Consider the following 21,316-nt stretch of genomic DNA (forward strand, 5'->3'; position numbering starts at 1 on the left):
GCCGGGGCCTGCTGGCGGAAGGGGAAGTGGGCGGGGGGGTGGCAGGCGACGGTGGGGAAGATGGCGTACCAGAGTTTGCGGCTGGAGTACCTGCAGATCCCACCGGTCAGCCGCGCCTACACCACTGCCTGCGTCCTCACCACCGCTGCCGTGGTGAGCAGCTGCAGTGCCACCTTCTCATTATCTGGGCTGGATATGACTGGGTCTTCAGGAAACTGGGGTTTGGGCCTTGGGGAGGCCCAGAGGGGCTGGTCCCGGGGATGGGTGGAGGCGTACAGGGATTACTCTGGGGTTCGAGTTGGCGCCAAGAATGCTTATCCAGTGACCTGAGAAGGGAGTGCTGCTTCATGGGGGGTCAGGTCAGTTTCTAAGAGATGAGGGCCGGACCTTTCTAAGTTTCTAAGAGATGAGGGCCGGTTAGGGTTGCGGGAGCCTCCCACCCAAGAAACGTGTCCGAGGGCTCTGCCAATGGCCAGGTGGTACCATGGTGACTAGTGAGAGGAAGGTCCGTTTAGTGAAGAAACAGGAATGGGGAAAGCAAGCTGGAAACTGTCGAGAGGGGAATGGCTTATAATAAAAAGGGTCTCTGGATAATAAGGGGCTAGCTGGAGGTACCCAGCCCTAACGGTGGCAGGGTCTCGAGTCTCCGTTATTTCAAGTGAGTTTTGTTGTTTCATACAGCTGTTTCAGGTGGTGCCCATGTGGTGGGTAGATTCATAGCAGCTGTTTTTATTTGTCCTGTGTCTAAAATATCACCACCTGTCTGCCTCATTTTTTCATGTCAGCCTCAACTATTGCAACATAAAACAAACTTTTTTGTGTTAGGTATTGAGGATATAAAGAATTCTACCAATTCTAGAGAATTCTTTACCAACCTCTTCCTCTGGCCTAAGAAGAAAGTCTTAAAGGAAATCAGTCTAAGTGACCGAGAGTTGGAAATTGCTAGACCTACTAATCCTTTGTTGTAAATGATGAAATTTTGTTTCTTGGTTGATTTGCTTTAAGAAGCTCTTTTTCTATTTCAGCAGTTGGAATTGATCACACCTTTTCAGTTGTACTTCAATCCTGAATTAATCTTTAAACACTTTCAAGTAAGTGGTTCATCACAATAGTGATTAATGCTTCAGTTTCTTCTTTTTCTTACTGTTTAGTAGCAAATCCTGTTATACACTATCCTAAAAAAGAACCCAGTGGGGACCTTTGATTATAAGTTGTCTTGTCAGGATTTAAAGCAGTGATTCTGCAGCCTGGTTGGACTTGAGAATCCCTTAGGGAACTCTGAAGAGATTCTCAAGCTCCTCAACAAGTACCAAATTAGAATTTGCAAGGGTAGGAATTAAATCTGTGTTTTATTTTTAAAGTTCCCTGCATCGTTTTGATGTGTCCAGTTCCTGTATCACTGGTTTAGACTTAATGTTGTAGTATGAGAGGAGACTGACCAGCTAGCTGCTTAGGGGTTGTCTCACAGGGATAGCCTTGTTTTGTCCATTCACCACCTAGGCACACCTACCACCTTGGTGTTATCACCGTGGTCCAGAAACTCAATTCTGTTAGTGCTTTTAAATTGTGATCTGTCTTCCAGGGATCAGATCATACTAACAAAATTCCAAACATCTAAAGCTATATGGTGGTTTATTAGATTACAATGGGAGATGGTCCTTTCCAGTGATTAAAATGCCAAAAGAGGCTGGGCGCAGTGGCTCACGCCTGTAATCCCAGCACTTTGGGAGGCTGAGGCAGGCAGATCACCTGAGGTCAGGAGTTCGAGACCAGCTGGCTAACATGGTAAAGCCCCGTCTGTTACTAAAAATACAAAAATTAGCCAGGCGTGATGACACATGCCTGTAATCTTAGCTACTGGGGAGGCTGAGGCAGGAGAATCACTTGAACCCGGGAGGCGGAGGTTGCAGTAAGCCGAGATTGTACCATTGCACTCCAGCCTGGGAGACAAGAGCGAAACTCTGTCTCAAAATAAAATGCTAAAAGAGAGATGGATTTTTCTGTTCCAGGATGATGTTACCATAGTTGGAGTAGGGGAGAGACCCAAAAGCCAATAATTGTGCCTCTACATATGCTGTTCGGTCTGTCTCAAATATGTTTCATTCACTTTATATCCATTGAACTCTAGGTTGCCTTTCAAAACGCAGCTTTTGTGTAACCTTTATGTACTCATTCTCCTTTGTTTTAGAGCATCTCTCACTTACTTTGCAGTCAGTGTATGCTTGTCTCCTCACTAGGATGAGGACTCTAAAATCTGGATAATTAATATGTAGAACTGAATTGTTTCAACTTTAATAGCAGTTCTCAAGAATTTAGTGATTTGTAAAGCAGTTCTGTCATCTCTTGTCACTGTGTTCCCACAATACTCACATGTAGCTGTAGTTCCATCCAAGTACGTCTTGCTTCCTACATGGCTTGCTTGGCTTTACTCTGCCTGGGGTTAAACTCTTGATGACACTGTGCATTTGGAGTTAGGAGTTCTAGATTTGCCATCAGAGTTTCCATCTACTCCTGCAGGTCCTTGGTCAGGACATTTAAAAGTTCAACTTTTAGCTGAATAACTAGTCTTCTGTGAATTGGGGGTAGCCTGCTTGTCTCACAGGATCACAAGAGATAGTAGACATTTTAAAATGTTAAGCACTCTACAGTTGTGAGTGGTTACTGTGGGTGTGGAGAGGTTGGGTAGGGAAGGGTGTATCAGGGTTTCCAGCAAGAAAGTGAGTGTTTGGCAGGGTGCGGTGGCTCACGCCTGTAATCCCAACACTTTGGGAAGCTGAGGCAGGCAGATCACAAGGTCAGGAGTTTGAGACCAGCCTGGCCAACATGGTGAAACCCTGCCTCTACTAAAAATAAAAAAATTAGCCTGGCGTGGTGGTGCACACCTGTAATCTCAGCTACTTGGGAGGCTGAGGCAGGAGAATTGCTTGAACCTGGGAGGCAGAAGTTGCAATGAGCTGAGATTGCGCCACTGTACTCCAGCCTGGGCGACAGCGAGACTCTGTCTCAAAAAAAAAAAAAAGAAATGAGTGTTCTTGTATCTCCCAAGTAGACTCTAATTATTAGAGCATTAGTTCTTACAGGGAGTTGGCCATTTGTTCAGACTAGAACTTGGGTATTTGCCTTAGAATTTTCCCTTCTGGCCAGGTGCAGTGGCTCATGCCTGTAATCCCAGCAGTTTGGGAGGTTGAGGTGGATGATCCCTTAAGGCCAGGAGTTTGAGTCAGCCTGGGCAACATAGTGAGCACCTGTCTCTCTTTTTTTTTTTTTTTTTAAGTTTTAATTAAAAAAAAAAAAAATTTCCTTTCTTTTAGATGTTTCTGACCGCCTAATGTAAACATTTCTCAGCAATTTATATTAGACCCTGAAGTTTTTCTCTGGTGTGTCAGTTCTATTTATTCTATGATGATACTACATATGAAAGCACTGTTTTCTGTTCTGCAGATTAACCTAGTCTTTCCACCAAACTTTCTCCATAAGACGATCACAATTTAAAATTTTCTGTCCTAGTATTACAAATGTCACAGTCCCAATGATGTCTTTCAGACTTTGAACTAAAACAGCAAAAGAAATCTAACATCAGATTATATGCCGCCGTTTTTGTTTCAGAACAGAATATCACTCTGTCCAAGGCTTCTCAACCATCGCAGTCATAGGATGTTTCTTTTGTATTAATATGGAACTGTTTCCTGGTAATTTATTTTACTTAATACATCTTTCTCTTGATTTTTTTTTTTTTAACAGATATGGAGATTAATCACCAACTTCTTATTTTTTGGGCCAGTCGGATTCAATTTTTTATTTAACATGATTTTTCTGTATCCTTTATTAAATGGGGTCAGCATCAAAACTTTGTTTTCTTAGGAAGTAAAAAATTAAGTTGAAACTTTTAATCCTGTTATTTGTTTTTGGTACCATCTTAGCTATAATTTCTGGGTCAGTGGTACATAAAGTAGTTGGTTAGGTAGTAATGTTTTGAAAATGTTTGTAGGTCACTGTTTGTTCAAATGGGAGGTTTTAACCATAAAAAGATAGCACTTCTGCTTTTTTGTTACTTACAAATCTGATCAAGGGAGGGGAGAATTGATTTAATTGAGGCATACCTCCACAGTAACACCAACAGGTACAAAGCAGTAAACCAACCTGAATACAATGATAATTTAGCAGAATTTGGGCATAAGTTTTGGAGTGGGTTCATGAGGAGTGGGAACTTGAGATCTCCTTGGGTCCTGGTTGCTGGAACTACTGGCTGAAAGACAGTGGTTGTGTCTGCTGGGCTTGTCAAGTTCCAGTTTGTTGAAAGGAAAACCCCAGCTCTGATCCAATGGCAGTTGGAGCCATGGAGCAGGGCATTCTTCCTCCACCCCTGCCCTCTGTATTAAGAGGGAGTTACAGTTCAACTCATCTGCAGCTGCATTGCTTCCTGAGGATGGCAGGAATCCATTTTAAATCCTATGTAGGATATCATTCTGATGAGTTTCCAATAAAGTTTTTTCTCCTCATAATTCATCTTTATTGACTGAGGTGCTCAACCTGCCAGGCCTGGAAAAGTAGTTTAGCACACAAGGCTTCTTGCTGTGGATTTCTTCCAAGTTAGGATGTTGGAAAGCAAAGGTGGTGCAGATTAAGGTGTGGCTGAGCACAGGAAAGACAATACAAATTTTTAAAGGTTTAATAGGGGACTGGAGGGCCAGGTGTGGTGGCTCACACCTGTAATCCCAGCACTTGGGGAGGCCAAGGCGGTGGATCACGAGGTCAGGAGTTTGAGACCAGCCTGGCCAACGTGGTGAAACCCACTCTCTACTAAAAATACAAAAAATAGCCTGGCGTGGTGGCACACAACTGTTAATCCCAGCTACTCAGGAGACTGAGGCAGGAGAATCGCTTGAATCCGAGAGACGGAGCTTGTAGTGAGCCAAGATTGCGCCATTGCACTCCAGCCTGGGCAACAGAGTGAGACTCCGTCTCGAAAGAAAAAAAAATAAAGAATAGGGGACTGAAAGCATGTCTGTGTGTCATCTGGATTAGTTCCCAGCCAGGGACAGTTTGTAAAAAATGATGCTGGTCTTGACCTTTTCTAAAATGCTAGGTAAAAGAGTAATCCCATTATCATTCAAGCATTCTTATACAAATGAAGACTTGACTTCTTACAAATAATATGGAATCCAAGTGTATTTACAAGATAACATTAAATTTTTACTTTGTTCATATTCGTGTGCTTAATATTTTCTTAACTTGGAACTTAAGATATCGTTACTGTCGAATGCTAGAAGAAGGCTCTTTCCGAGGTCGGACAGCAGACTTTGTATTTATGTTCCTTTTTGGTGGATTCTTAATGACCGTATCCTTCAACAAATGGAACACGGGAAAATGTTGAAGAACACCCTGGCTCTTCCTAAAGCTTGTCATCTGTTTCCCACAGTTCTCTAGATCTTAGCTTCAGGGCACTATCATTTATTTTACAGCACATTTTCTGTGACAAGTTTCCAAGCCTAGCAGTCGGACAGGATGAGCAAGTCAAAGGAACTTTTAACCCAGGTGGGTTACTGTTAAGCAACTCAGTTATATCATTACTGCTTGGCGTACTTCACTTTTAAACTAAGTTGGTAAGACCTTTACTTGGTGGCTATCAAAACCAATAAATTATTTTTTCAGAAAAAGAATTTTCACCTATACAATAGACTTAGATATGGTACGGTCTGACAAGATGGTTTTGTTCCAGCTAGCTTTATTCATCTCTGTAAAGGTGCTAATCGTGGGCAAGCTTTAATATAATTATTGACCGAAGAATTAACACATTTTCCAAAGAGGCAAGAACTTCACGAAAGCAGAATATTTGTTTGAAGTAGCTGTAAATCTCGATAATTTAGCCTAAGCAGATTTGTGCCTGATTGCTCTGGGTAATTATTTTCTGGGTGTTTTTCCTTCTATTCTAAAGATGTAACAACTTGACTTTTCCAATTCAAACGTTTGTTAGAATACAATCTTTAGTTCTCCTGCTCAGTCTTCTCTATTAAACTTTTAATGTTGATATTTTCCTTAATGCCATCTGCTAGCTTTTTGGTCTGTTTGTGAGCTTAGTTTTCTTGGGCCAGGCCTTCACAATAATGCTCGTCTACGTGTGGAGCCGAAGGAACCCCTATGTCCGCATGAACTTCTTCGGCCTTCTCAACTTCCAGGCCCCCTTTCTGCCCTGGGTGCTCATGGGGTTTTCCTTGTTGTTGGGGAACTCAATCATTGTGGACCTTTTGGGTAAGGCTCTTCTCACTATTTTTAAAATTATTTTACCTGTGAAAGTATTTTGTTACTATTTTTCATGTTTATTCTGTTTGGCCTTCATGTATTACCTATTGTAAAATACTACAATCTTAGTTCATTAATTTTTAGTAATTATGTTGACATTCATCCTAAATATAGGCAATTTATGTTGGTAGGTCTACCTGCAATCTAAATTTTAATTCTCTCCCTCATCCTTTATTTCTGCTTGACTCTAGGTATTGCAGTTGGACACATATATTTTTTCTTGGAAGATGTATTTCCCAATCAGCCTGGTGGAATAAGAATTCTGAAAACACCATCTATTTTGTGAGTATTTAACACCAGGTTACATACTCTTACAGGCAAACCAGGACCGGGGGCATGATCTGTGTTTTCTTTGGCTCCCCTAGCTCCTAGTACACATAGTTCAGGTCAGTAACTATTTGCAGATTGAGCATTCTGGCTACAGTTGAAGAGCACTTGGACTGGGTAGGAGCAGACAGTGCCAGGGTTGTGGCAAGACCAACGTTAACAGGCTCAAGATATCTTGGGAGTAACCTGGTAATTGTTCCAGATGACCACTAGAACTTCCTATTCCGGTAGGAGCCTGCTGGTTTTATGAAAGCTGCTGTCCATGTTTAGTAAAGTAAGGTAGCAAAATGGGCAAAACTGATGAAAGTTTCTGATGGTGGACTTTGTGGCCTGCCAGGCAGGTGGTTGAGATAAGCAGTGAAGCAGGGTGGAAATAGCTTTGGACTGGAAACCAGGTGTAGCTGTCCCACTGACCAGCCATAGAGCAAGTCCTTTCTTTTTTGCACTTCAGTTTCCTGAGATAGAACTTTGATTTCTTTCTTTCTTTTTTATTTTTTTACATGGGGTCTTGCTCTGTCACCTAGGCTGGAGTGCAGTAGAACTTTGATTTATGAGACCTCTTTCTACTCTGGAATTTGGTATCCTTGGGAGATGCCATATTAAAAAGGGCTCAATTGAGAAGTAAAACGTGAGTTTTTGTTATAAAATATTTGTTGTAGAATAGTAAGCAAAAAGAAGAAAGTGAAATTGTCCACTATCCCAACACTTGGGTATAGCAGTGGCCACCATTGTTAACTTTTCAATGTGTGTTCTTCAGTCTTTGTGTACTTTTTAAAAAATGCTGAGCCAGGCAAGGCTGTAGTGCACCATGATTGCGCCTGTGAATAGCCACTGCTATTCTTGGGCTAGGCCTTCAACATGGCCACTGCATTCCAGCCTGGACAACATAGCACATTCCTGTAATCCCAGCACTTTGAGAGGTGAAGGCAGATGGATCACTTGAGCTCACGAGTTTGACACCAGCCTGGGCAACATGGCAAAGCCCCATCTCTACAAAAAATCCAAAAATCAGCTGCATATGGTGGCACATGCTTGTAATCCCAGCAACTCAAGAGGTTGAGGTGGAAGGATTGCTTGAGCCCAGAGGGTTGAGGCTGCAGTGAGCCGAGATCGCACCACTGCACTTCGGGCTGGGGGACAGAGTGGCACCCTGTCTCAAAAAACAATTTTTGTAACCTTGTAAACTTAGTATGTCATAATTGTTTTTTCCATCCCAAAGTGTTATAAAATTATAGCAGGTGATATTCCATGGTATGGATATGGTGTAATTATACTAATCCCTTATTGATGGACATTGACATTAGTGCTTGGTTTTCTCTTCTATAATTGGAGTGGTGAATGTCCTTGTAGCTAAATCTCTGCACACATCCATGATTATTTTCAAAAGATAATTCCTAGAAGTAGAATTCCTATTTTGTTGCCAAACGCCTTCCAGAATGGATGTTCAAGTTTACATTTCAACTAGCATTTATAACTGTTCATTTCCTCACATCCTCATCAAGGGAGGCATTTTATTTACCCTTTCCTAGTTGAATAGTTGTAGGATGATGTCTCATTGTTTATGATTATTTAAAAATGTTTTGAAACAATTTCAGTCCTACAGGAAATTACATATGCAGTACAGGTCTCACTCCATTGCCCAGGCTGGAGTGCAGTGGTATGATCATAACACACTGTTAACTCAAGTCCCTGGACTCAAGTGATCCTCCCACCTCAGCCTCCTGAGTAGTTGGGACTACAGGTGCACCCCACCAAGCTCTGCTTATTTTCTTTCTTAAATATTTTTTTTGTGGAGACGAGGTCTCTCTATGTTGCCCAGGCTAGTCTCGAATTCCAGTCCTCAGGTGATCCTCTTGTCTCTTGGCCTCCCAAAGCACTGAGATTACAGGTGTGAGCCACTACACCCCACATTTTTTTTTTTTTTTTTTTTTTTGCAATTGTTTTCTGGCACAAGATATACCAGGCTCATCCTGTGCTCTCCTTGATCCAGTCCTAGAATCAGCTGTTTCTTCAAGGAGCCCTGGTTCCTTTAAAGTGGAGAATGGTATTTAGAAGCCAAGATCTGGGTGCTAGATGTGCTCATTGCTATTGGAGTGTTGCTATTCCCAGATCCTCTCAGTGAACAGAGCAATGGAATTATATGTATGTATGTATGATAATGTATACACATGTATGTTTTTAGAGCTACGTATTTTTAAAAACATGGGTTTATACTATACTCCCATTTCTAGTACTACCTCATGGTTCCTTCTAGCTTTTTTCCTATTTGTTTCCTCCAGTATTTTATTATGAAAATTTACAAACTTATAGGAAATCAGAAAAAAATTGGAGTGAGCTTCATGTAGCCACCACATAGATTCTGTAATTAATAGTTCCCTATTCTTATTGCACACCTATCTCTGCATCTCGTTTTCCAATCCAAAATGTATGTGCCATTATATGTATACTTAATTCCTTGTATACTTGAGTATGCATATCAGTAACTAGAGTTTAGTATTTATGTGCAACAAAATACACAGATCTTGAGTGTGTCAACTGAGTTTTTATAAATGCACACATCTGTGTATCTATCAAGACAGAAAACTACCATCAATCAAAAAGTTCCCTGATGTCCTTCCCTGTCAATCGTTGCACCTGTCCCACAAGAAGCAATTGCTATTCTGATTTTGTTCCTCTGTAGATTAGTTTTTCATGTTCTACAACTTCATGAGTGGAGTCGTACAGTATGCATGTACTCTTTGGTATAAGGCTTCTTTCATTCAACATAATGTTTTTGAGACTCATCTATGTTCTTGTATTTATTGGTAATTTGTTCCTTTTTATTGCTGAGTATTATTTGGTTGTATGAATGTACCACTCCTTTCCATATGCCCTTTCCATCTGTCCTAACCTGATTCTTATTATGATTAATGTTTTACCTACCTAATTACCCCTCATATGTAACCAGTCTTTCGGGATAGTCTCCACCTCTCCCATATGGATGCCTTGCCCATCTCACTCACTCTCAGATTCCCCAGACCAGGCTGCCCTCTTACAGGGATGCCTCCCCATCCTACTCGGGCTAACATCTCGTCAGGCCACCTCCATGTGTGCATGGTCTGATGGGGCTCTTGACTCCCTATACCAGGCTGTGCCCCGACCCCCATCCTGCTAATGTTTGGGCAGTAGAAGGGATCTCAGTTTTGTTTTTGTTGTCATTGCTGTTTTTTTGAAACAGATTCTTGTTCTGTCACGCAGGCTTGAGTGCAGTGGCTCAGTCTCGGCTCACTGCAACCTCCACCTCCTGGGTTCAAGCGATTCTCCTGCGTCAGCCTCCCAAGTAGCTGGGATCATAGGCATGCGCCACGACACCCGGCTAATTTTGTATTTTTAGTAGAGATGGGGTTTTGCCATGTTGGTCAGGCTGGTCTTGAACTCCTGACCTCAGGTGATCCACCCTCCTCAGCCTCCCAAAGTGCTGGGATTACAGGCATGAGCCACCACGCCTGCTGGGATCTCAGTTTCTAATATACTTTCCTTTGATTATTGTGAGAGCAAACATTCTCACGTTTCTTGACCACATGGATTTCCTTTTTGAATTGCCTATTCAGCCCTTTGCCCATTTTTTTCTGTTGGTATGTTTGTTTTTATTGTTAATTTGTAAGAATTTTAAAAACTCATTTTGAAGTATACTTTTTTCTGACTCCAGTATAAATTTGAAGTTTTCAGATACATTTCTAATTTTATCAACTGTGGGGGATTACAAGTAGAAATATAAACGCAAATTGAGGATGCTGCTTTAATGGTTCCTTCTTTAGTGAGGTTTTGAATTACTGTATCATAGTACTTAGGGAGTCTTTTGGACATTTACTATCCCCTCCTATGTTCAGTAATTTTTCTTGGGATACCTTGTTAATTTTTTAAAACTTTTGTGGTAAAATAATACCTAACATAAAATTCACCATCTTAACTCATTTTAAATGTTCAGTGGCATTAAGTATATTCATACTGTTTTGCTGCCATCACCACCATCCATAGAACTCTCTTCATCCTGCAGAACTGCAACTCTGTACTCATTAAACAACTCCCCACCCCAGCCACCACCATTCTGTTTTCCTTCTTTGAATTTGACTACTCTGTGTACCTAAGTGGGATCATACAATATTTGTCCTTTTTTGTCTGGCTTATTTCTTATTTCATTTAGCGTAAAGTCCTCAGGGTTCATCCATGTTGTACCATGTGCCTGAATTTCCTTCCTTTTTTTTTTGAGACAGTCTTGCTCTGTCACCCAGGCTGGAGTGCAATGGAGCAGTCTCAGCTCACTGTAACCTGTGCCTCCCAGGTTCAAGTGATTCTTCTGCCTCAGCCGCCTGAGTAGTAGCTGGGATTACAGGCATGCGCCACCACGCCAGGCTAATTTTTGTATTTTTGGTGGAGACGGGGTTTCACCATGTTGACTAGGCGCAGTGGCTCGTGCCTATAATCCCAGCATTTTGGGAAGCCGAGGCGGGCAGATCACCTGAGTTCAGGAGTTCGAGACCAGTCTGGCCAACATGATGAAAACCCGTCCCTCCTAAAAATACAAAAATTAGCCAGGCGTGGTGGCGGGCGCCTGTAATCCCAGCTGCTCGGGAGGCTGAGGCAGGAGAATGGCGTGAACCCGGGAGGCGGAGGTTGCAGTGAGCCGAGATCACACCATGGCACTCCAGCCTGGGCGACAGAGTGAGACTCCCATCTCAAAAAAAAAAAAAAAAATTCTATTATATGTATGTAACATATTTTGTTCATTCACCTGTTGATGCACACTTGGGTGATACCTTGGTTATGAGGAAACATTAATGATAAATATGTGAAAGGTTACAAAACAGATGTAGTGTGATCTAACTTTTGTACAATGACATAATGTAAAAGTTCCCAAAGAATAACTAAAACATTGACAATAGTTAACCTCTGGGAATTTAGGATATTTTGCTCATCTCTATTTCCTCCTTCTCTATAATTAATATGATTTGGATTGCTTTTGTAGTAAAAATCAGTGAAAGATAAAAGCTAATGTAAATGTTAATAATTATAGATGCTCTTACAAGATGTTAACTGTTTAATTGGCAGGCAGGTGTAATGCTTACCTATTGGTGGAAACCCTGTGGGGCCTGAACTGACCTGGTAGTACTTTGGACCTGAGATGACTCTGGGACCAAATTATATTTGTTGCCTGTCTTTTAGGAAAGCTATTTTTGATACACCAGATGAGGATCCAAATTACAATCCACTACCTGAAGAACGGCCAGGAGGCTTCGCCTGGGGTGAGGGCCAGCGCCTCGGAGGTTAAAGCAGCAGTGCCAATAATGAGACCCAGCTGGGAAGGACTCAGTGATACTCACTGGGATTCTTTTATCCTTTGTTGCAAAAGTGTGGACACTTTTGACAGCTTGGCAGATTTTAACTCCAGAAGCACTTTATGAAATGGTACACTGACTAATCCAGAAGACATTTCCAACAGTTTGCCAGTGGTTCCTCACTACATTGGTACTGAAAGTGTAATTTCTTGGAGCCAAAAAACTGGAGAAACAAATATCCTGCCACCTCTAACAAGTACATGAGTACTTGATTTTTATGGTATAAGGCAGAGCCTTTTCTTCCTCTTCTTGATAGATGAGGCCATGGTGTAAATGGAAGTTTCAGAGAGGACAAAATAAAACTGAATTCCATTTTTCTCTCACTGTATTAAAGCTTTTGTGTGTGATCTTTTAAATTCTGATAATGTATCGTAGCCCTTCTGTGTAGATCTGAGCTCAGAACAGTTTACACAGCTGTTCTTCCTGTGTCTTCACAACTTTTAACTGGATTTCGTTTCAGGATTGGAAATACGTGGCTGTCATGCTGTGGTTGTGTACATCTTACTAACTCAGAATGCAAGATTCAGCAGGAAGATGATTTATTTCTGTCATCTGGATATGTTGTTTTCCATCTGGGTTTTGCCAAACTTTGTCAGACAACATGAAAAAAAAGGAGGGAGGATGGTTCTTGTAGCAGTAGGAATTCAGCTATAGGAAAGTCAGCTGTAAGCTAATGTGGCATCTTATTTGCTTTACTTACATTTCTCCATTAAGAAGTATCCAGGGAAAGATTGGTAAGGGCCACATTTTTGGAAAACTAGGAAGATTTTCATTAGACTTTTTTTCTTTTATTTTTAAAAAAGTTTTAATTAAAAAAAAATTTTTTTTAAATAGAGATGGGGTCTCACTGTGTTGCCCAGGCTGGTCTTGAACTCCTGGACCCAAGCAATCCTCCCACCTCAGCCTCCCAAAGTGCTAGGATGACAGGCATGAGCCACCATGCCTAGCCTTTTTTTTTTTTTTTTTTTTTTTTTGCCTTTTTTGTTTTGTTTTTTGTTTTTTTAATTAAAAAAAAAATAGAGACAGGGTCTCAGATTTTCATTAGATTTGGAAACCAAGTTAGAATGTTGACTTTGGAGCCAGATGAACAGATACCAGTTAGCTAGGCATATGTTCTTCCAGGGTCTTCGGCTAGTTAACATTAGTCGTTTGCTTCATGAAAATTCAAGAACCTTTTCAGAGCCAAGTACCTGGATTACCTTCCCAATCAGGTAGAAATTAGACAGGGTCCACAGAAAGTAGACACTTAGTGCTGTGGTTCAATAAATACCTCCCCTAAATCTTGTCTTCCCTGAGTCTCAGCAGGTTTGCATTCACACTGTTTCAGTAACTCAGAGAACCTGGAAAAGTCAAGAGCACCCCTAGGAAAGAGATGATTCCAGACAGCTTTCATTAACAGTGTGTAGGCACTAGTAGTAGTTCATTCAACCTTTGTTAAGGGGTAGCTTTCCAGAATGTGCGATTGTCCTCAGAAAGACAGACATAGGCTTAAACATAATGGACATCCTAAATAGGAATTTTCAGATTGTTTTTGAAGTGAAAAGTGTTTTAATGTCTTTAAAAGGAATTGCATAACTAATGGTATTTAAGTATTTTACATGTTGCTAATAACTTTGAATATGATTGTTGCAATTTTATGGAACCTGGGTCTATGGGACTGCTTTTTCTTTAAGCAGTTTAAAAAAGGTTTTTAAAGTTTAAAAGCCAATCTTAGCATAATCCTTATGGGATTCTTAAGTTTTATCCTATCTTGTTTTTGCTCAAGAACGCTTTATCAGTGACATTTGTTGGAGTTTTGTTTTTTGTTTTTTTAAATTGTTTTTGGGCTAGAAATGAGTTTCTCTAGTTTTATTTGTTCTCCCTGAGTTGGAGTTATGCAATGAATGGCATTTTTGTGGTAAAATGCTAATCCTAAAATCTGTTCACTCACTGTTCATTTAAGTAGGGAATATCTGTATACATTAATGACTGGGTAAAACAGGAAATACATTTTGAATGTACAGCCTCAAGGCAGGCAGTTACAGGGTTTTTGGTTTCTTCTATTTTATAGGGTGCAAATTCCCAGTGGCAGGATGCCCTGCTGTGCGACTACACTGTGTCCTGAGCAGTGGTAATTTCAATCACCTCATCAGTTTGGCCAGCCCTACAACCACCATTCCTAGCCCTGTGTTGCTTGGCAGGATACCTGTGCTTGAATGGACATAAGGAAAAGTCCTTCCTTTCCCCCCAATTTACCTCTCAATCTTAGTTCTTCCAGAACACACTTCCCTTTCACAATGCAAATAAACTAAAAGTGAGATTTGATACGTGGAATTTTGTGACCAACTAACCTTACACATAATTTGAGGGATTCCTGGATTCTTCTAGTAATACTGAAAAGCACACTTGGCTAAAGCATAGTGGTTTTTGTTTGTTATGGAAATATGGTATACGTTCATTTAAAAATAAATGGACATACAAATTGCATCTCCTTAGGAGATACATTTTATATACATTTCGGTGCGTTTTTTTCCAGTATGGATTTCTATTTGTTTCTCTCTTCCACTTGTTTTTTCTGTGTCTTTTATGTCCTCATATCTTTCATACCTATTGTGTAGTCTCTAGAAGCAGAACACCTAAGTCCTGGGTCTGGATAATGAAACCCTCCACCTCTGGGGCCTCTGAAAATAAGGAAGCATTGGAGCTATTGCCATGTTGAGTAATGGGTTTCCTAGAAGTATTGTCATCTATCCTGCCAGGGTTTTATGTTGTAGCTGTTTTTCTTTGACAGGTGAGTTCCAGCTATGTTGTTAGTCATGATCCTGCCATTATTTTCTGTGTTCTGTAGGATGTCTCCAGGCTACTTAACCATATTTTATGAGTTTGCAATAAAATTGTTGAATCTTGGATGATCAAGTCACTCCTCTGCTCAGAAATCCACAGTGACTTCTTAGTAAGCCCCTACATTATATGCATACTTGTTTTTTTCTTAACTTTACTCCCACTTCTACCTAACAGGGACCTCAACTTAAGTCTCTTCAGTTCTTCAAGGCCTGGCCTTGTTCCTGATTCCTCAAAAAATCTTGACTCTAAGGCCTATTTTATTGTCTGTCTCTGAATCCCTATAAAGCTTCAAGTCTGTATGACATGCTCTTACGCCAAATTATATATTGTCTTGTACTGTTCCTAGCTGGTACGTGTATATTAGTCTTGTCTCCCTCATGAGAATGTAAGCTCCTTAAGGGCAGGGACCATGTCTTAATTTTTGTATCCACCACAGTGCCTAGCACAGTGCTTGGCACATGGGTGCTGAATAAATACCTTTGTTTATTGATCAGCAAAGTATTATCTGGTATTTTTAATTATAGAGGGATTAAAGTGTATGCATGCAAGCTTGAGCCTAGTTGCTGAAGCTTGTGGTTGTCTCTGAAAGTGGGATAGAGGGAAACTGAACATGATCAAGGGCAGTGATTTGGTGGTCAGAAAAGCAAAGGTGAGGCCGGGCGCGGTGGCTCACACTTGTAATCCCAGCACTTTGGGAGGCCGAGGCAGGTGGATCACGAGGTCAGGAGATCAAGACCACGGTGAAACCCCGTCTCTACTAAAAATACAAAAAAAATTAGCCGAGCGTGGTGGCGGGCCCCTGTAGTCCCAGCTGCTCGGGAGGCTGAGGCAGGAGAATGGCATGAACCCGGGAAGCGGAGCTTGCAGTGAGCCGAGATTGCGCCACTGCACTCCAGCCTGGGCGACAGGGCGAGACTCCGTCTCAAAAAAAAAAAAAAAAAAGCAAAGGTGACCACCAGCTGTTATGGTCGTGATCAGACCAGTTAAGTCCACAGACCATCCCAGACAAGTTAAAAATGAAATGTGTCTGACACTTCGTCTTTTGAAGGAAGAACCAGGATATTCTTTGCATAGTTATTAGCTTGTCAGTATCTACATATGAAAGCTGGTGAACCCCAAGAGACTTCTTCAGGAGAAACAGCAGATTTCAGTCTACCAATGGGAGAAATGTGGGCAGCATGGCTTGATGCATATATAGGACTTAATTTTTCAACTCTTTTGTCCTCTTAGCTTTGAGGCTACAGAATACCTGGATCATTAGGCCAGAGATTATGGATGAGTTACCTACAGATTGGTTACCTACCTATGTGCTTTGTTTTGACAGTACTTTTTTTTTTTAAGTTTAAGCCTGTATTTAACATGGACAGGTAAAAATCTTCACTTTTGGCTTTTCTTGAGAAAATTGGAAGATCTGGCAATAATAGGTCTACATGACAGCCATTGCCTAGAAATGATTAGTGGCTGCATCTAGAGGTGGCATGTGCTCCATCAAGAAATAAGTCCACCCATTTACATTATCTAAATTATTGTAATCATTTGGAACATCGGACTCCTAAAGTTACTCTGGAAAGCACACTGGGAAAAAGGACTGGGATGTCTTTACGCAAAGTCCATAATTTGAGAGTTAACATTTATTATCCCCTGTAGTTTTGGGTTGCCTTTCTAAATATTTCAGGGTAGGAAGTGAAAATGTGTCAGTTTATTCTTAAACACAAATCTGCTGCTGGTTCAACGTGCACATTTTCAGTAATGCCTGGTCACCAAACTGTCAGCAACTAGAGGAAAATTATCTCCGACCTGGAGGAAAGGGGAGGTTTTTTGTTTTTAGACTAGCTCTCTCATGAATCACGGGAAGGGAGATATTTAACAGGGCGAGTTTCATGGAAACGAGCTTCAGAAGATGCCCTTCACATGAGCTGAAGCTTACGGTGTATCCTTTGGAAATCACATTTCCTGTAAGAGCAAACAGCTACTTGGCATTCTCCGTGGTAAATTAGCAAATCATCTAAGAACTTTTAGGAGGGTAAGGAAGAACTAGTTATAATCCTACTTTTTTCTGCTGCAGTTGTGAATCTTCATTGAAGTCTATGATGGGGTTGCACAGCCATGTAGAGAACTTGAGAGTCTGGCTGGAATGGTTGGGGGGAAGGAAAAATAAAAGACAATTTTAGTTTCATTGAACTCCCTCCTTTCTCTGCTTGTATTACTGGAGGCGACCACATTCGTTGGAGTAGTCATTTTCTGAGTTAAATTCATGTATATCAGAATTGGTTTTCCTTTCTGTAACACAAGATGATCACAAGATTATGATTTGGGGACATCTGAATGACTAAGATGACTCAATTTCTTTATCCGTAAATTAGAGATAATCTAATAACCAGTATATGCCACATAACTTATAAGTTGTTTAGAGGATTAGACAATGCACGTTTGCGCTTCTCATTGATTTTACAGAATTAAGTACTTTCCTTGAAGAGTGACTGTTATTTGGACAGAGAAGGGGAAAACGCGGGTTTACTGAAAAGAAGTAATGCTACTAGAACAAAACAATGGGCCAGGCGCGGTGGCTCACGCCTATAATCCCAGCACTTTGGGAGGCCGAGGCAGGCGGATCACCTGAGGTCGGGAGTTCAAGACCAGCCTGACCAACATGGAGAAACCCCGTCTGTACTAAAAATATAAAATTAGCCGGGGCGGTGGCGCACGCCTGTAATCCCAGCTACTTGAGAGGCTGAGGCAGGAGAATCGCTTGAACTCAGGAGGCGGAGGTTGCGGTGAGCCGAGATCGCGCCATTGCACTCCAGCCTGGGCAACAAGAGCGAAACTCCATCTCAAAATAAATAAATAAATAAATAAATAAATAAATAAATAAATAAATAAATAAATAAATAAATAAATAAAACAATGAGAAAAACCTCGTTAACCAAGACTACAGTCCCACGGAACCGTACATCCTGTGTTTCCCGGTTGTAGCTCCGGGCCTTTTCCTGGTTGTACCTCAGGCCCTGCTTTTCCCACTCCCAGGAAGTGAAAGCCTTCCCAAGCCCCCAATGCATGCTGGGAGTTGCAGTCCCTTTTCTAAAGGCTGGGGCAGCCGTGAGGTCATCGGTGGTCGCCGGGAGCCGCCAGCACGTGGCGAGGAAGGGGTGGTGCGCGCCTGTTGTCTGCACCTGAGAGGGGGCAGGAGCTGCCGGCGCTTGCGCCTCCCGCCGCGGTGCCCTCCCGACATGCCGGAGGAGGCGGGCTTCCCGCCGGCCAAGAGATTCCGGCCGGGCTCTGGACCTCCGAGCCGCGCTGGGTCCTTCCCTCCCGGGAGGCAAGTGGTGATGCTGCTGACTGCGGGCAGCGGCGGCAGAGGTGGAGGAGGAGGCCGGAGGCAGCAGCCGCCCCTGGCCCAGCCCTCGGCCAGTCCCTACCCTGAAGCTGTGGAGCTGCAGCGCCGGAGTCTGCCCATCTTCCAGGCGCGGGGGCAACTGTTGGCCCAGCTCCGAAACCTGGACAACGCGGTCCTCATCGGTGAGTGGCCGCGCCGGCGGGCTCTTCCTTGCACTTCGTCCGTGGCTTAGCTAGAGCAGTTTTTCTTACGTGCCTCTCAATCCCTTTCGTCCGTGGCTTCAACAAACCTGAATACCTTTTCTGGGCCAGACCTGGAGAGGGGCCTCGAAGAAGAGTCCGGCAGCCCTGCCCTGGAGGCGCTGGACAGCCCGGTGAGAGTGACCGACTGTGTAGGCAAAGACTCACCTTCCGTGTAAAAGGGTAGAGAGACGTACCGGGGGCTTGCGGAGCTTAGAAGAGTGGATCTGACCCAGTTTGTGAGGAGGCGGCTGGGGAGGTCGTGTGGGAGGGTGGTCATTCTAGGCAGGGGGGAAAGCCTGTTTGAGAGATGGGAACCTAAACACATTCCGGTCGAAAGGGAAGGTGTAGTTTCTGGTGCACGAAAAGAGGCAGAGTTGTGGGGCAGGGACAGATTTCAAGGGGTTTATGATCCCCAGCGTGTTAGAGGAGATACTGAAAGACGGAAAGGATGAGCAGCCAAAGAGGGGAAGGAAACTCATGAGTGCTGCTAGTCAAAGGAATAGGGAGTGAGCAGATGCAGCAGTCAAGTCCAGTTATACTGGACTTGGATGTGATGCCCACTGGATTTGGATGTGAGCTATTTGTAAGAGTTAAAGAAAAAGGAAAGAAAGAAACACGAAACGCGGCTGGCAGTTAAAGACTGGTTTTCTTTAGTTAAAACCTGAGAGGCGCTCCTGACCGATTTCGGTCAGGAGCCCTTTCTCTTACAGACTAAGAGTATATATTGGTTTTAGGGTGAGGGGGCTTATCACAAGCTTGGAATGTTTTTATGTGTGGAGAAGTTTTTGGCGGGGTTGGGCTCTTTTTGGGAGGAGGGGAGATTATCTTGGGGCAGACATTTTTCCGGCCCGAGGGGGTTTATCTCCCGGCTGGCATATTCCCGGCCAGAGTGGGGTTATCCGTTAACATGTCTCTGGTCGGAGAGGAGTTTGGAATGTTTCTGGCTGGAGATGTTATTTGTGGTTTATGGTCGTGCTGACCTTAGCCATTAGGCTGAGGCCGTTTGGATTTAGGCGGTTTTTTATTAAGGTGAACTTCTGAATGAGGGGCTTGTCCAAGATGGTGATGCTCCTGCTTTGTCAATCCAGACCCTATAGTTATAAAAAGGAGGAGGGACGGCATGTCCTTTCTGACTGCTTCCTACTAACGAGGGGACGGAGAGTTTCCTGGTCTCGGCTTGACTAGGAGTAATGCCGTCTGTAGATGTTTTGGGGTAGTTGTTTGTGAAATGGCCATGATCCTGTCAGTTAAAAATCTTTGAAAAAGATTAGGCAAGGTAAGAACATTAGTCCCAGGCATATTATTAGGAGAGGGTCCAGGAATGGGATGACCCATGCTATGATTTTGTTTTCAAACCAGGAGTCCATTGGGTGGTTTTGGTACTCCCTTAGCCTTCAGTTTTTTAGCAGCGCTTTTTACTAGGTCCGATTGGTTGATATAGAAACAGGCGTGAGCCACCGCGCCTGGCGCCCCCCCACCCAAAACAATTATTTAACCTTTTAACATAGGTAAAAATGTGCATTCTTATCCCTCCTTATAATCTTTTTACCAAAAGTGTATTTTACTTTCCTTACACACCTTGCACATAAACTGTCTCTTCAATAGTTTTAAATACATGTTACACTGTTAACTTTTAGCAACTTTACCTTTGTTGAAAACCTTGGTAAGTTTGGGATTTTAATTATGCGTTAGGTGTACAGCCTAGGACCTAAGACAGAAGTGCAGATAAAGTCTGGCTTATTTCAGCATTTAGCTCCACGTGTCCTAGGTTTTACCTGGCTGCAAAGCAGGCAAGTTGTACAGCTAAGAGCTATAGTGACATTTTATAAAGCATTCAGGAGGCCTAATAACTTTTAAATTGTAAAACATTTCTTGCATAAATTTCCTCTCATAAAATTTTTCACGACTTTCACAGACGATCTCTGACACTATTGATCGTGGATCCCATCGAGAGCTATTTCAACAAAGCTGTGTGGGTAACAGCTGATTTGTCATTGAGCTGAGGGCTGAAAGCAGGGGGAGCAGGCTTCTGTTTTGAGGAAAAAGGAGGGAAGCTGAGAGAAACTTTGCAGATGCTGCTCGATTTAGGATGGGGTTATGTGTGGATGAACCCACCCATCCTCATAAGTCGAAAATATCCTAAGTTGGAAATGCATTTAATATGCCCAGCCTACCTTCAGTGTGCTTGGAACATGTACATTAGCCTATAGTTGGGTGATATTATCTAACATGAAACCTATTTTATGATAAAGTCTTGAATATTTCATGTAATTTATTGAATACCATACTGAAAGTGACAAACAGTTGTGTGGGTACTCAAAAGTACAGTTTCTACTTTACGATTTTGACTTTTGCTCCATCCTGAAGTCGAACAGTTCTAAGACAGGGACTGTCTGTATTCAGAGGTTGAGGGGAAGAACTCAGTAGGGAGGGAGGCTGAAGATAGAATCAAGCTAACGGAGCAAAGATCAGGAGGCGTGGGGAAGTGGGGAGCTTGGCCACAAGGGCTAGATGCAGGGCTGGTCTGGAAGAGGAGGAAGGCTAAGAGGCTGCAGGGCTAGAGAACGGATATAAGAATGGTGCACTGCAGAAGGGCTTGTAGGGGCAGTTAGGGAGAGATCACATTTTAGAATCCCACTTCTGTGAGACAGGTTCAGGAGCCCTGCTCAGAATGGGAGTCACTGGGCTTCAGGTGGGCCCTTGGGGAGGATGGAGACAAGAAAGGCTGCAAAAACAAGAAAAAAGATCGATGGTAGTACTGGTGCTTAGGTGCATTTCGGCTACACTGTAAACTCAGGTTTGCTCATGCACAGCCAAATTATAGGTTGAACATCCCAAATCTGAAAATCCAAAATCCAGAATGGGCTCCAAGGAGCATTTCCTTTGCGCGTTATGTCAGGTGCTCAAAAAGCTTT

General features: G+C 42.5%; 2 protein-coding genes and 1 long non-coding RNA gene across 8 annotated transcripts in view; 2 read left to right on the forward strand and 1 right to left on the reverse strand.

Annotated features, from left to right (window-relative positions):
• The first annotated feature begins 4 nt into the window (after positions 1-4).
• Positions 5-12,330, forward strand: DERL2 (derlin 2). 4 transcript variants are annotated; one of them, XM_003274569.4, is made up of 7 exons: positions 5-153; positions 1,026-1,091; positions 3,742-3,815; positions 5,245-5,338; positions 6,054-6,249; positions 6,492-6,582; positions 11,830-12,330. In XM_003274569.4, the coding sequence occupies exons 1-7, from the start codon at positions 61-63 to the stop codon at positions 11,933-11,935; spliced, it is 720 nt and encodes a 239-aa protein (XP_003274617.2). In that variant the 5' UTR covers positions 5-60; the 3' UTR covers positions 11,936-12,330. The 4 variants fall into 4 exon arrangements, with proteins under 4 accessions (XP_003274617.2, XP_030655249.1, XP_012356999.2 ...); XM_012501545.2 differs by having other exon boundaries at positions 22-153; positions 1,029-1,091; XM_030799388.1 differs by lacking the exon at positions 1,026-1,091 and having other exon boundaries at positions 22-153.
• Positions 12,331-16,509: 4,179 nt separating this feature from the next.
• LOC115831448 lies at positions 16,510-17,824 on the reverse strand. The gene is made up of 3 exons (XR_004026932.1): positions 17,777-17,824; positions 16,876-16,954; positions 16,510-16,778 (listed from the first exon to the last, which is right to left on the reverse strand). It is a non-coding gene; the product is annotated as an uncharacterized LOC115831448 (long non-coding RNA).
• A 36-nt stretch (positions 17,825-17,860) lies between these two features.
• The window catches only part of DHX33 (DEAH-box helicase 33), a 28,635-nt gene continuing 25,179 nt past the window's right edge, over positions 17,861-21,316 (forward strand). For 2 of the 3 annotated variants that reach the window (XM_030800178.1, XM_030800179.1), the window contains exon 1: positions 17,862-18,341. In XM_030800178.1, the coding sequence (XP_030656038.1) occupies positions 17,876-18,341 (466 nt within the window). In that variant the 5' untranslated portion in view covers positions 17,862-17,875. Of the gene's footprint in view, positions 18,342-21,316 lie in introns of all 3 variants that reach the window. The other variant, XM_030800180.1, reaches the window with a different exon arrangement.

Source organism: Nomascus leucogenys, chromosome 19 (assembly GCF_006542625.1).
Source record: "Nomascus leucogenys isolate Asia chromosome 19, Asia_NLE_v1, whole genome shotgun sequence".
NCBI lineage: Eukaryota > Metazoa > Chordata > Mammalia > Primates > Hylobatidae > Nomascus > Nomascus leucogenys.